Consider the following 15,068-nt stretch of genomic DNA (forward strand, 5'->3'; position numbering starts at 1 on the left):
AACGTAAAACATAGAGAGAAATCACTCACATTGTCTGGGGGATTTTTGGAGCATTATATTGCAACGTATGTATCTCTCCGTAACACCCAGTACCTGCGTAGTGAAATAAAGTGTTCTCAAGCTAACATTTGCCTTCCTAAAATTATTTGAGGGACCTCAGTACTGACTGACAAGACTTAATAGATCATTTCACCAGAGAGCATATTTTTAGATCATTCGTATTAGATATATTTTTAATTGTTATTATCTTTTAGTCTAAATCAATATTGATCTTGGAGACAAAGGAACATGTGAAACATATTTATAGTTATCTCTTTGGAAACTATTTCATGATATAGTCACAAATACTGCTAGCCTGGGGTTAACTTTCCACCTCATTACACAACATTGACTATAATGATTCACTTGTTACACAAAGCTATAGCTACAAATAAAGCCTTCATAGCTGACTATCAGATCATTTATAACAAGTAGTGTGAAGCCTGTAAGCTAGCTTTATACAGATAAGCACAGAAGCAAATAGCATTGAGGCACAAGTAATGAAACCTCAAGGGACATTATTTCTGTTGTTGCAAAATCTCATAGGAAAGAATGGATAGTTCACAAACTCGCCAACAATAATTCAAGTTTTACTATAATTAAACTCTCTTTAGAAATTATCCTGGGAAATAAATGACACTAATTTAACTACTTGGCAATTAACAAGAAAACTGAATATATGTATTGCTTTCGAATACATTTTGCCTTTAAGTTGTTTCGTGACAGAGCAAATGTAGTCTTCATGGCTTAAAGGGACAGTAAAGTCAAAACTAAACTTTCATGATTCAGATAGGGTATGCAATTTTAAACAACTTTCCAATTTACTTTTATCATCAAATTTGCTTTGTTCCCTTGGTGGTATTTTTGAAAAGCTAAACCTAGCTAGGCTCAAACTGATTTCTAAACAGTTGAAAACCGCCTCCTAGCTCAGAGCATTTTCAATGTTTTTCACAGTTAGACTGTGCTAGTTCACGTGTCATATAGATAACATTGTGCTCAATCCCGTGAAGTTATTTAGGAGTCTTCACTGATTGACTACACTGCATGTCTGTCAAAGGCACTTAGATAAGGAGGCTGTCTGCAAAGGCTTAGATACAAGGTAATCACAGAGGTAAAAAGTATATTAATATAACTGTGTTGGTTATGCAAAAACGGGGAATGGGTAATAAAAGGATTATCTACCTTTTTAAATAAGAAAAATGTTGGTGTAGACTGTCCCTTTAAAAACCATAACTGGCTGCCATAAGTAATTCCTGCTGAGTAACATACTGTTTGAATAAAGAACACATCACTCTAAACCTCCTGCAGAATTCATCTATGGGGGATATCCCTGTTGTTTGAGAATTCCGCGGTTTATTAGCGAAGGTTTCTGAGCTAAAGCTAACCAGTGCAGTCTAGGTTAAAGGTCAAGTGTATTTATGCTATATATCCAGAAGAATTGAAGCGATTTTGGAAAAAAACATATTTGCACTACACTCTCCACATACAAAGCAGGCTTGTCCAACAAAAGACCCAGGGCCAAAATCCAGCCCTCCAATTGGTTTTATGTGCCCCATTTGTCAAGCAAAAGAGCCTGCTTACCGCAAGTTAAAAACAGTGGTTTTAAGATTACCACTTCTTAACCTTCCTACCACCTCACAGCAAAGTTAAAACAATCCCAGCTCGTTTATTTGAAGTGATTGACAGGACCTGCTCTCACACGAATGATCAGGCAAGACCAGGGGACATCGCTGCATAAGAATTTTTTTGTGTAATAATAAATGTGGGCAGTCCACTCACCATAAATACCAACACCGGTTTTATTACAAATGGGGACCCATTAGTTCATCCTATTCTCCAAATGGATTACTGTATTGTATGAATGCAGGAGACACTTTTTAGTGACACTGCATTTCTTGGTGCCATACAAATAAATGATAATAAGAATAATAATTTGGTCAAGCAGCTGACATGTATTCGTAGAAATTTTGGAACGGAACATTGTGAAGATCAGGAATGTGTGCATGAGTGATTCTGTAATATAGATACTGTGGTCTGCCCCGTTCACATCTGTAAGATGGTTCTATCCAGTGAAACAACATTATTAACACAAAACAGCCACACTTAACAATTACACCCATTTACACAACTAATCTTGTCAATGTGTTTCTGCAGTGTTGCTAGTGCCTCTGATTTTACTCACAAGACGCCATGTATTTATACCTCATGCTACTGTACATTTTAATTAGCAGAAAAGGCCCTTGGCAATAGGCTGGACACCATAGGTGAAGTGAGGCTTGATTAATATTTTTGGAACATGATCTGAAGCTGCCATACAGTATATCAAGCCCATAGTATATACTGTATAGTCAGAAGTATTTCTAAAAAGGTTTTTACTGACCCTTGGAGAAAAGTAAAAATTCTAGTTTGGCCCTCCGCATTACAATGTTGGACATCCCTGGTATAAGGGTTTTAATTGCACAAAACCTTAGCTTTCTGCTGTTTTCCTTCTATACTTGTTTAATGTCTGAATCTTTCACAATTGTTAAGTCTTGTTCTTTCATAACTGCATTATATTCGTTGTTTGATATAATAGCTGCGCTTCTCCAGCAAACAATCAAAATAAATAAACCTCAGATGATCTGTCATCAGCTGAATAGAATCTCGCCCAGAATGTCTGAGTATTTAATTACAGCCAAATCACTATAAAAGGATACAGACAAGTCCAAATGTTCTCTGCCAAGTTTTGTCATCTCACATTCAATCTACAATTGTATTAATGTTCCAGAGGGACAATAAATCTAATTAATTACACAACTATAATTCTATCATTCATAACTTAAAGGCCAGCCTGCATCCTGAACTATTGCCAAAAACTGTCAGCTATATCATTAAAGGGATACTTGCATGAGACAGTGTACTTAAAACTCAATTTATCATAATATATCATTTTTGCATAAATGTTTCACTATGATTTTTCTTTGTTGCCATATGGAAATATGGAATTTTTGTTCCTGAGCTGGACCACAAGTTGAGCGCTGTTTGTGAGCAGTGTATGATTTTAGACCCTGCAGTCATCCTCTGCTGTTACAAGTTAATGATTAAACTGTTTAAAGGAATATAAAGGTAAAAAATGGAACGTGCATGGGTTCATTTCAGTTTTAAATACAAATATACTTCCATTAGCAAAAATACTTCTAATAAAAGTTATAATTTCAGCGGCATATGCACATATGCTATGTGTGATGCATGCACATAAAGAAAGCTGCTGTTAGTCTGTGTTTCATCACTAAATACTTAAATTGTGTGATACAAGCCACTGTTGACCCTCTGAGAAGGTGTGGGGTTTGGATGGTGGTGCACAGGGAACTCATAGCATATGTGCATATGCCACTGAAAAACAGGGATAATATTACTAGAAGTATTTTTGCTAATAGAAACATTTTTGCAATATACTTCCATTTCAAATTGAAATGCCCCATGCACTTTTCAATTTTGACCTTTCTATCCTTTAACCAAAGCATTATTTTCAAGTAATTGAGCAATCTTCATACAATATAGTGTTTCTTAAAGGACGAGAATACAAAGAGAAAGAAATAAGAAAAAATACAGTGTAGCCCCTCCACTGAAATGTTACTAAGAGTTTTATTTGTGCACATAAAGACCACCGTGTTGGTCACACGTAGCGGTAAGAGGTATCATTTTATTGCACATTATGTTGTATAAAGTATTACTATCACTGTTTTATTTGTGCACATAAAGACCACCGTGTTGGTCACAGTTAGTGGTAAGAGGTATCATGTTATTGCACATTATGTTATATAAAAGTATTACTATCACTGTTTTATTTGTGCACATAAAGACCACCGTGTTGGTCACACGTAGCGGTAAGAGGTATCATTTTATTGCACATTATGTTATATAAAGTATTACTATCACTGTTTTATTTGTGCACATAAAGACCACCGTGTTGGTCACAGTTAGTGGTAAGAGGTATTATTGCACATTAAAGGACCAGTAAACACAGCAGATTTGCATAATCAACAAATGCAAGATAACAAGACAATACAATAACATTTACTCTGAATTTCAAATGAGTAGTAGATTATTTTCTAACACATTTCAAAGTTATGTATATTTCCACTCCCCCTGTACCATGTGATAGCAATCAGGCAATCACAAATGCATATACGTATAGTCTGTGACTTCTTGCACATGCTCAGTAGGAGCTGGTGACTCAAAAAAAGTGTAAATATAAAAGACTATGCACATTTTTTTTAATGGAAGTAAATTGGAAAGTTGTTTAAAATTACATGCTGTATCTGAATCATGAAAATTTTATAAATCCTGAGTGTCCCTTTAAGTTATATAAAAGTATTACTATCACAGTTTTATTTGTGCACATAAAGACCACCGTGTTGGTCACAGTTAGTGGTAAGAGGTATCATGTTATTGCACATTATGTTATATAAAAGTATTACTATCACAGTTTTATTTGTTCACATAAAGACCACCGTGTTGGTCACAGTTAGTGGTAAGAGGTATTATTGCACATTAAAGGACCAGTAAACACAGCAGATTTGCATAATCAACAAATGCAAGATAACAAGACAATACAATAACATTTACTCTGAATTTCAAATGAGTAGTAGATTATTTTCTAACACATTTCAAAGTTATGTATATTTCCACTCCCCCTGTACCATGTGATAGCAATCAGGCAATCACAAATGCATATACGTATAGTCTGTGACTTCTTGCACATGCTCAGTAGGAGCTGGTGACTCAAAAAAAGTGTAAATATAAAAGACTATGCACATTTTTTTTAATGGAAGTAAATTGGAAAGTTGTTTAAAATTACATGCTGTATCTGAATCATGAAAATTTTATAAATCCTGAGTGTCCCTTTAAGTTATATAAAAGTATTACTATCACAGTTTTATTTGTGCACATAAAGACCACCGTGTTGGTCACAGTTAGCGGTAAGAGGTATCATTTTATTGCACATTATGTTATATAAAGGTATTACTATCACTGTTTCAGCCTACAGTTCGTTCCAGCTTTACTTAGAAGCCGCATTCTTAGTTGATATATCCATAATTCAATTTAGTTTTGATTCTGCTCTTACAAACCCATCCCTCCTTGTGATGTCATCAATCGTCTTCAAATCGATGCACATTTTACCTGATCTTGGGTTTGTCATATTTGTCTGCTCCTTAGTGACTGGTCACTGCATGCTTCTTCCTGATTGGCTCAACCACTGTGTCTTTATTTGAAGGGGCACAGATGGATGTTGTATGTCCCACACTGACTTTGTTTCTAACCCATTGCCAGGGGTCACACTCATAGTAGAAGTATAATTTGTTTTAAAGGGACATAAAACCCAAAACTTTTCTTTCATGATTCAGATAGAGAAAACAATTTTAAACAACATTCCAATTTACTTCTATTATTTAATGTGCTTAATTCTTCAGATATCCTTTGATGAGGAAATAGCAATGCACATGAATGAGCCAATCACACGAGGCATCTATGTGCAGCCACCAATCAGCAGCCACTTAGCCTATTTAGATATGCTTTTCAACAAAGGATATCAGGAGAATTAAGCAAAATAGATAATAGAAGTAAATTTGAGAGTTGTTTAAAATTGCATGTTCTGTCTGAATCATGAAAAAATAATATGGGTTTCATTTCCCTTTAAGATTTAACAAATACACTTGTACACTAGCTGCCAACTTTAGCCCCTAAAATCTGCTAAGTGCAGATAAAAAAAAGAAAAGAAAAAGAAAACTAACACTTAAGTTTGGGGGACATTTATAAAATTAACCAGAGATCCGATCTCTGGGTGATTTAAGAAGTGCTAATTGCTAGCGCAAGTACGCAGTAGCAATAACCAGTCACTTGTAATGGCTTGTTATTTATTGCACACCTGCAAACAGGCAACTTTGCCCAATTGCGGGTGAGCGATAAATTAGCTCTACACTTGTAATCTAGCCCTTAGTGTGTATCAGTAAACCCTATGGGGTAGATTTATCATACCCTGGGTGGACATGATTCGCTGTTGGCATTTAACATTGCACAAGCAATTCTGATTAAATGCTTATGCAATGCTGCCCCCTGCACATTTGCGGCTAAAGAGGTGTCAATCATTCCGATCGGATCGTGATAATTGCAGTCTGCCGCCTCAGAGGTTAAGTATCAGTGGTCTTATGATTGCTTCGGGGGTAGATTGCAGCACCTGCTGCTTGGTAATTCTACCCCAGTAAATTGATTTTGCCAGAAATTAGACATCATCAAGCTAATATAACATTACCAATATGTTTTCTATAATAACAATTTATAAAAATAAAATAACAAATACAAAATATATACTACTACTAAACTATTTTAGCATTCAACACCCTAAAAATATCAATTTGTAGACTAAACTACATACAAAATCTATTTAAGTCAGCAATAAACATCAAAAAAAGAATATTTTATCTGAAAATCTAGAGGAGCTTACCTTGTCTCAAAGTCAACTGCAGTTTCCTTTTCCGGGCTGTAAGCACAAAAGCAAAAAAGCAAATCAGACAACAGCATCTGTAACTAATATCTTAAGAATATTTTAGCTTTTTGAATGATTAAATATTAATGTTAATATGAATTATTAAATAGTATTTCAGTAGCACAAAAATGTCAGAAAAAGTAAATACCAGGGGCCCAATCTGATATTCAGCGTCGCCCGCAAAAGCCGGCAACGCCAAATTCTGCGCTGGTTTGGTATCCTATATAAGGCGTAACATAGAAGTTACGCTTGTATATTTCTTCCTTCGCCCGTAGTTTTTTGCCCCATAGACTGACATATTGGTATCCAATATACAGCGTAAAGACTTACGTGGCGAAAATGGAGAAATCTTACTCCATTTTCACCTTGCCACAAAATGCAGGCGTAGCAAGCCTTACGCTGAGTATTGGAGCACCGTAACTCTCTAAACTGCCTGCAAAAACAAAATTTATGCTTACCTGATAAATTTATTTCTCTTGTGGTGTATCCAGTCCACGGATTCATCCATTACTTGTGGGATATTCTCCTTCCCAACAGGAAGCTGCAAGAGGATCACCCACAGCAGAGCTGTCTATATAGCTCCTCCCCTAACTGCCACCCCCAGTCATTCGACCGAAGACAAGCAAGAGAAAGGAGAAACTATAGGGTGCAGTGGTGACTGTAGTTAAAAATAAATAACACCTGCCTTAAAATGACAGGGCGGGCCGTGGACTGGATACACCACAAGAGAAATACATTTATCAGGTAAGCATAAATTTTGTTTTCTCTTGTAAGGTGTATCCAGTCCACGGATTCATCCATTACTTGTGGGATACCAATACCAAAGCTATAGGACACGGATGAAGGGAGGGACAAGGCAGGAACTTAAACGGAGAGCACCACTGCCTGTAAGACCTTTCTCCCAAAAATAGCCTCCGAGGAAGCAAAAGTATCGAATTTGTAGAATTTAGAAAAGGTATGAAGCGAAGACCAAGTCGCCGACTTACAAATCTTTTCAACAGAGGCCTCATGTTTAAAAGCCCATGTGGAAGCTACTGCTCTAGTAGAATGAGCTGTAATTCTTTCAGGAGGCTGCTGGCCAGCAGTCTCATAAGACAAGCGGATTATACTTCTTAGCCAAAAAGAAAGAGGAGTTGCCGGAGCCTTTTGGCCTCTCCTCTGTCCAGAGTAGACAACAAACAAAGCAGATGTTTGACGAAAATCCTTCGTAGCTTGTAAATAAAACTTTAAAGCACGAACCACATCAAGATTGTGTAATAGACGTTCCTTCTTTGAAGAAGGATTAGGACATAGTGAAGGAACAACAATCTCCTGATTGATATTCTTATTAGATACCACCTTAGGAAGAAAACCAAGTTTGGTACGTAAAACTATCTTATCTGCATGGAAAATCAGATAAGGGGAATCACACTGTAAAGCAGATAACTCCGAAACTCTTCGAGCTGAGGAGATAGCTACTAAAAACAGAACTTTCCAAGATAAAAGTTTAATATCTATGGAATGCAAAGGTTCAAACAGAACCCCTTGAAAAACTTTAAGAACTAAATTTAAACTACATGGCGGAGCGACAGGTTTAAACTACGGTTGCACCGATACCGATACTAGTATCGGTATCGGTACCGATACCAAGTATTTGCATGAGTACTTGTACTCGTGCAAATGCACCGATACTTACACCGATACCTCCACTTCCTACCCATATGCTATCTTGTGGCATTTTTTTTCAAACTGCATGTTCCCATTTCATTTTAAGCTGAAGTGGTGACTAAACTAAAAATTGTTTACTACTGTTCTGCCAATACAAATTGCTGTTATTTGTATTATTGTAGGAGAGATCACTGTACCCTGTTCAGACAAACCCCTGAAGTACTGGTCAGTTAATAAACTGAGATTTCCAGGAGTCAAACCTCCTTACTGATAGCAAAAACAAACTTATAGCTGAACATGCAGAGAGGCTTCTGTTCTGTTCCTTAAAAAGAACTTGCCACTAACTTTTGAAAAATTATTCTAATTGCTAAATTGCCTTTTTACTGCTAGTTCTCGTGCACAATGATGTTCAAAACCTACTGTACTCTGAGGAACATCCATAGGTTAGCTTATATAATTGCAGGAAGAGTACTCATGGCAAACATTAAGTTAATTCCAATGAACACTCATCCTGCAATTATAGGACTAGATTTAGATTACATTTGATTGGTAAGCTTTATCAATGCTTTGTTCACATTTCCAACTCCATAGACTTTAATGGAGTAGGACGTGTAATGAGAGCATTGGTAAAGCTTACCAGTCAAATGTAATTTAGCCTATAGTGTTGTTCCCCATGATTAAACAGTGCACTGTTCTATTTTTTACTGTATTGCACTTTTGGTTGGTTGTGATTTTATATTTGTTATTTGTTGTTATTATTAATATATTTTATTGTAATATTTTTATTTATAAACATGTTCTGTGAACTTTATGACAAATAAAACTGTTTTATTATTTCATAATGTCTTTTAAGTTACAGTCCTTCATAATTATAAAGAAGGAATCTTAAATAATTAGTCTGTATTGTGCTTGGTTAACTGTCACATGACATTAAAATCAGTAATTGGAATTGGAGACTATTTGAAAACAAGTATCAGTACTTGTTCTCGGTCTTAAAAAAATGGTATCGGTGCAACCCTAGTTTAAACACAGGCTTGATTCTAACTAAAGCCTGACAAAACGCCTGAACGTCTGAAACCTCAGCCAGACGTTTGTGCTAAAGAATAGACAGAGCAGAAATCTGTCCCTTCAAGGAACTAGCTGACAATCTCTTCTCCAATCCTTCTTGGAGAAAGGATAATATCCTAGGAATCCTAACCTTACTCCATGAGTAACCCTTGGATTCACACCAATGAAGATATTTACACCATATCTTATGATAGATTTTCCTGGTGACAGGCTTTCGAGCCTGAATTAAGGTATCAATGACCGACTCGGAAAAACCACGCTTTGATAAAATCAAGCGTTCAATCTCCAAGCAGTCAGATGCAGAGAAATTAGATTTGGATGTTTGAAGGGACCTTGAAGTAGAAGGTCCTGCCTCAGCAGCAGAGTCCATGGTGGAAAGGATGACATGTCCACCAGATCTGCATACCAAGTCCTGCGTGGCCACGCAGGAGCTATCAAAATCACTGAAGCTCTCTCCTGCTTGATCTTGGCAATCAGACAAGGGAGCAGAGGAAATGGTGTAAACACATAAGCCAGGCTGAAGGACCAGGGCGCTGCTAGAGCATCTATCAGCGCTGCCTGGGGATCCCTTGACCTGGACCCGTAACAAGGAAGTTTGGCATTCTGACCAGACGCCATGAGATCCAGTTCTGGTTTGCCCCATAGTTGAATCAGCTGGGCAAATAGCTCCGGATGGAGCTCCCACTCCCCCGGATGAAAAGTCTGCCAACTTAGAAAATCCGCCTCCCAGTTCTCTACTCCTGGGATATGGATAGCTGAGAGATGGCAAGAGTGAACCTCTGCCCATAGAATTATCTTTGAAACCTCCAACATTGCCAGGGGGCTCCTTGTTCCCCCCTGATGGTTGATATAGGCTACAGTCGTGATGTTGTCCGACTGAAATCTGATGAACCTGACCGCAGCTAGCTGAGGCCAAGCCTGAAGAGCATTGAATATCGCTCTTAGTTCCAGAATGTTTATCGGAAGGAGTGCCTCCTCCTGAGTCCATGAGCCCTGAGCCTTCAGGGAGTTCCAGACTGCACCCCAGCTCAGAAGGCTGGCATCTGTCGTTACTATAGTCCAATCTAGCCTGCGGAAGCTCATCCCCTTGGACAGATGGACCTGACATAGCCACCAGAGAAGAGAATCCCTGGTTTCTTGATCCAGATTTATTAAAGGGGACAAATCTGTGTAATCCCCATTCCACTGACTGAGCATGCAAAGTTTCAGCGGTCTGAGATGTAGGCGGGCAAACTGTACTATGTCCATTGCCGCTACCATTAAACCGATTACTTCCATACACTGAGCCACTGAAGGACGAGAAGTGGAATAAAGAACACGGCAAGAGTCTAGAAGTTTTGACAATCTGGCCTTCGTTAGGTAAATCTTCATTTCTACCAAATCTATCAGAGTCCCTAGGAATGAAACTTTTGTTAGAGGTGATAGAGAACTCTTTTCTTCGTTCACCTTCCACCCATGGGACCTCAGAAATGCCAGAACAATGTCCGTATGGGACCTGGCGATTTGAAAAGTCGACGCCTGTATCAGAATGTCGTCTAAGTAAGGGGCTACTGCTATACCCTGCGGCCTTAGGACCACTAGGAGGGACCCTAGAACCTTTGTAAAGATTCTTGGTGTCGTGGCCAACCCAAAGGGAAGAGCCACAAACTCATCATCATAGGAAGGATGGTTCGAATAGTCTCCATCTTGAAGGATCGGACTCTGAGAAATTTGTTTAAGATCTTGAGATCTAAGATTGGTCTGAATGTTCCCTCTTTCTTGGGAACAACAAACAGATTTGAATAGAAGCCCTGCCCCTGTTCCTCCTGCGGAACTGGGTGGATCACTCCCATAATTAGGAGGTCTTGAACACAATGTAAGAATGCCTCTCTCTTTATCTGGTTTGCAGATAAAAGTGAGAGATGAAATCTCCCTTTTGGAGGAGAGGTTTTGAATTCCAGAAGATAACCCTTGGACACAATTTCCAATGCCCAGGGATCCTGGACATCTCTTGCCTAAGCCTGGGCGAAGAGAGAGAGTCTGCCCCCTACTAGATCCATTTCCGGATCGGGGGCTGCTCCTTCATGCTGTCTTAGAGGCAGCAGCAGGCTTTTTGGCCTGTTTCCCCTTGTTTCAAGCCTGGTTAGGTCTCCAGACAGGCTTAGACTGGGCAAAAGTTCCCTCTTGTTTTGTGTTAGAGGATTGAAGTTTCGAAAGGGCCGAAAACTAGACTGTTTGGTCCTTAATTTGTTGGACCTGTCTTGAGGAAGGGCGTGACCTTTTCCTCCAGTGATGTCAGAAATGATCTCCTTCAGTCCAGGCCCGAATAGGGTCTGTCCTTTGAAGGGAATGTTGAGAAGTTTAGACTTTGAAGTCACGTCAGCTGACCAGGATTTAAGCCGTAGCGCCCTACGCGCCTGAATAGCAAAACCTGAATTTTTAGCCGTTAGCTTGGTTAAATGAACAACGGCGTCAGAAACAAATGAATTGGCTAGCTTAAGGGCCTTAAGCTTGTCAATAATATCTTCCAATGGGGTTTCAACCTGTAGAGCCTCCTCTAGAGACTCAAACCAGAAAGCCGCAGCAGCAGTGACTGGGGCAATGTATGCAAGAGGCTGGAGAATAAAACCTTGTTGAATAAAAATTTTATTAAGGTAACCCTCTAATTTTTTATCCATTGGATCTAGAAAAGCACAACTGTCCTCGACAGAGATAGTGGTACACTTAGCTAGAGTAGAAACCGCTCCCTCCACCTTAGGGACCGCCTGCCACAAGTCCCGTGTAGCGGCGTCTATAGGAAACATCTTTTTAAAAACAGGAGGGGGCGAGAACGGTACACCTGGTCTATCCCATTCCTTAGTAATAATTTCAGAAAACCTCTTAGGGATTGGAAAAACATCAGTGTAAGTAGGTACTGCATAGTATTTATCCAATCTACATAATTTCTCTGGGACTACAATAGCGTCACAGTCGTCCAGAGTTGCTAAGACCTCCCTGAGCAATATGCGGAGGTGTTCAAGCTTACATTTAAATGTAGACAAATCAGAATCAGGTTGAAGTATCTTCCCTGAATCAGAAAAATCACCCACAGATTGAAGCTCCCCTGCTTCAGCTTCAGTACATTGTGAGGGTGTATCAGACATAGCCACTAAAGCGTCAGAGAGCTCTGTATTTATTCTAGTCCCAGAGCTGTCTCGCTTTCCTTGCAATCCTGGCAGTTTAGATAATACCTCTGTAAGGGTATGATTCATAACTGCCGCCATATCTTGTAAGGTATATGCAATGGGCACGCTAGATGTACTTGGCGTCCCCTGAGCGGGAGTTATAGGTTCTGACACGTGGGGAGAGTTAGACGGCATAACTTCCTCCTTGTCAATTTCTTCTGGTGAGAAATTTTTTAAAGCCAGAATATGGTCTTTGTAAACTATAGTAAAATCAGTGCATTTGGTACACATTCTAAGAGGGGGTTCCACAATGGCTTCTAAACATAATGAACAATGAGTTTCCTCTATGTCAGACATGTAGACTAGTAATGAGACCAGCAAGCTTAGAAAACACTTTAATAACTGTGAACAAGCAAAAAATAAAAAGGTACTGTGCCTTTAAAAGAAAAAAACAATCACATAAACTGCAAAACAGTGAAAAAAGTAGTAAATTCTACGATTTTTTTACAGTGTGTATAATAGACTGAAATAGCATTGCACCCACTTACAAATGGATGATTAACCCCTTAGTTTCAAAACCGGATCAAAAAAACGATATAGCCGTTTTTAAACAGTCACAACCAACTGCCACAGCTCTACTGTGGCTCCTACCTGCCCATACAACGACTTTGGAAGGCACAAAAACCCTGTAGAGGGGTCCTATATGTCAGGGGACTCCTTCAGGGAAGCTGGATGTCTCAAGCTGCAAAAACTACTGCGCAATTAAGGCGCAAAAATAGGCCTCTCCCAACATGTACTCGCAGTGAGAGGGCCTTAAAAAAACTATCCCTAGGCAAAATCTAGTCAGCCATGTGGAAAAACTGGGCCCCAGAATAAAGTTTTATCACCATTTGTAGTAAACGTTTATATACATCAAGCAAACGTTATATCTATTAAGTAATGAGAGTAAATAACAAAAATATTACCCTCTACAGCAAGCATGATACCAGTCGTTATTAAATCACTGTAATCAGGCTTACCTTAAATAAATCAGGTACTGTCAGCATTTTCTAGCTTATCATCTCTCTAGAAAAATTTAAAACTGCACATACCTCAGAGCAGGAAACCCTGCACGCTATTCCCCCAGCTGAAGTTACCCATCTCTTCAGTTATGTGTGAGAACAGCAGTGGACCTTAGTTACAAACTGCTAAGATCATCAAAAAACTTCAGGCAGACTCTTCTTCACCTTTCTGCCTGAAGCCAAAATAGTACAACTCCGATACCATTTGAAAATAATAAACTTTTGATTGAAGATAAACTACATTAATTCACCACATCTCTCTAGCTACTTCCCTTGTCGAGAGCTGCAAGAGAATGACTGGGGGTGGCAGTTAGGGGAGGAGCTATATAGACAGCTCTGCTGTGGGTGATCCTCTTGCAGCTTCCTGTTGGGAAGGAGAATATCCCACAAGTAATGGATGAATCCGTGGACTGGATACAGCTTACAAGAGAAATAAAACCTAACACGTAACGCATGCTCAATGTCTATCTACCTGTCAACCGCAATCCCCCACCGCAATACCTAATAAAGTGTTTAACCCCTAAACCGTCGCACCCGGACCCCGCCGCCACCTACATTAAATGTATTACCCCCTAATCTGACCCCCCTACACCGCCGCCACCTACATTATATGTCTTACCCCCTAATCTGATCCCCCTACACCGCCGCCACCAATATTAAATATATTAACCCCCTAATCTGATCCCCTACACCGCCGCCACCTATATTAAATATATTAACCCCTAATCTAACCCCCCTACACTGCCGCCACCTACATTATATGTCTTACCCCCTAATCTGATCCCCCTACACCGCCGCCATCTATATTAAATATATTAACCCCTAATCTGATCCCCCTACACCGCCACCACCTATATTAAATATATTACCCCCTAAACCTAAATCTAACCCTAACACCCCCTAACTTAAAATAAATAAATCTAAATAATATTAATATTATTAACTAAATTATTCCTATTTAAAACTAAATACTTACCTATAAAATAAACCCTAAGATAGCTACAATATAATTAATAATTACATTGCAGCTATTTTAGGGTTTATATTTATTTTACAGGTAACTTTGTATTTATTTTAACTAGGTACAATAGCTATTAAATAGTTACTAACTATTTAATAGCTACCTAGTTAAAATAATGACAAAATTACCTGTAAAATAAACCCTAACCTAAGTTACAAATCCACCTAACACTACACTATCAATAAATTAATTAAATAAACTACAATTATCTAAACTAAAATTCAATTAAATAAACTAAACTATATTACAAAAACAAACAAACACTAAATTACAAAAAATAAAAAAATATTACAACAATTTTAAGCTAATTACACCTAATCTTAGCCCCCTAATAAAATAAAAAAGCCCCCCAAAATAATAATATTTCCCTACCCTAAACTAAATTACAAAAGTAATCAGCTCTATTACCAGCCCTTAAAAGGGCCTTTTGCGGGGCATTGCCCCAAAGTAATCAGCTCTTTTACCTGTAAAAGAAAGAACAAACCCCCCCCCATTACAACCCACCACCCACACACCCCTACTCTAAAACCCACCCGATCCCCCCTTAAAAAAAACCTAAGCCT

The 15,068-nt window shown here is 38.5% G+C and overlaps 1 protein-coding gene across 5 annotated transcripts in view; it reads right to left on the reverse strand.

Moving 5' to 3' along the window:
* ABCC8 (ATP binding cassette subfamily C member 8) overlaps positions 1-15,068 on the reverse strand; it is a 594,664-nt gene that overhangs the window by 216,093 nt on the left and 363,503 nt on the right. For all 5 annotated transcript variants that reach the window (XM_053720647.1, XM_053720648.1, XM_053720646.1 and 2 more), the window contains one exon: positions 6,524-6,559. In XM_053720647.1, the coding sequence (XP_053576622.1) occupies positions 6,524-6,559 (36 nt within the window). The remainder of the gene's footprint in view (positions 1-6,523; positions 6,560-15,068) is intronic.

This window comes from Bombina bombina, chromosome 7, assembly GCF_027579735.1.
Source record: "Bombina bombina isolate aBomBom1 chromosome 7, aBomBom1.pri, whole genome shotgun sequence".
Classification (NCBI taxonomy): Eukaryota; Metazoa; Chordata; class Amphibia; order Anura; family Bombinatoridae; genus Bombina; species Bombina bombina.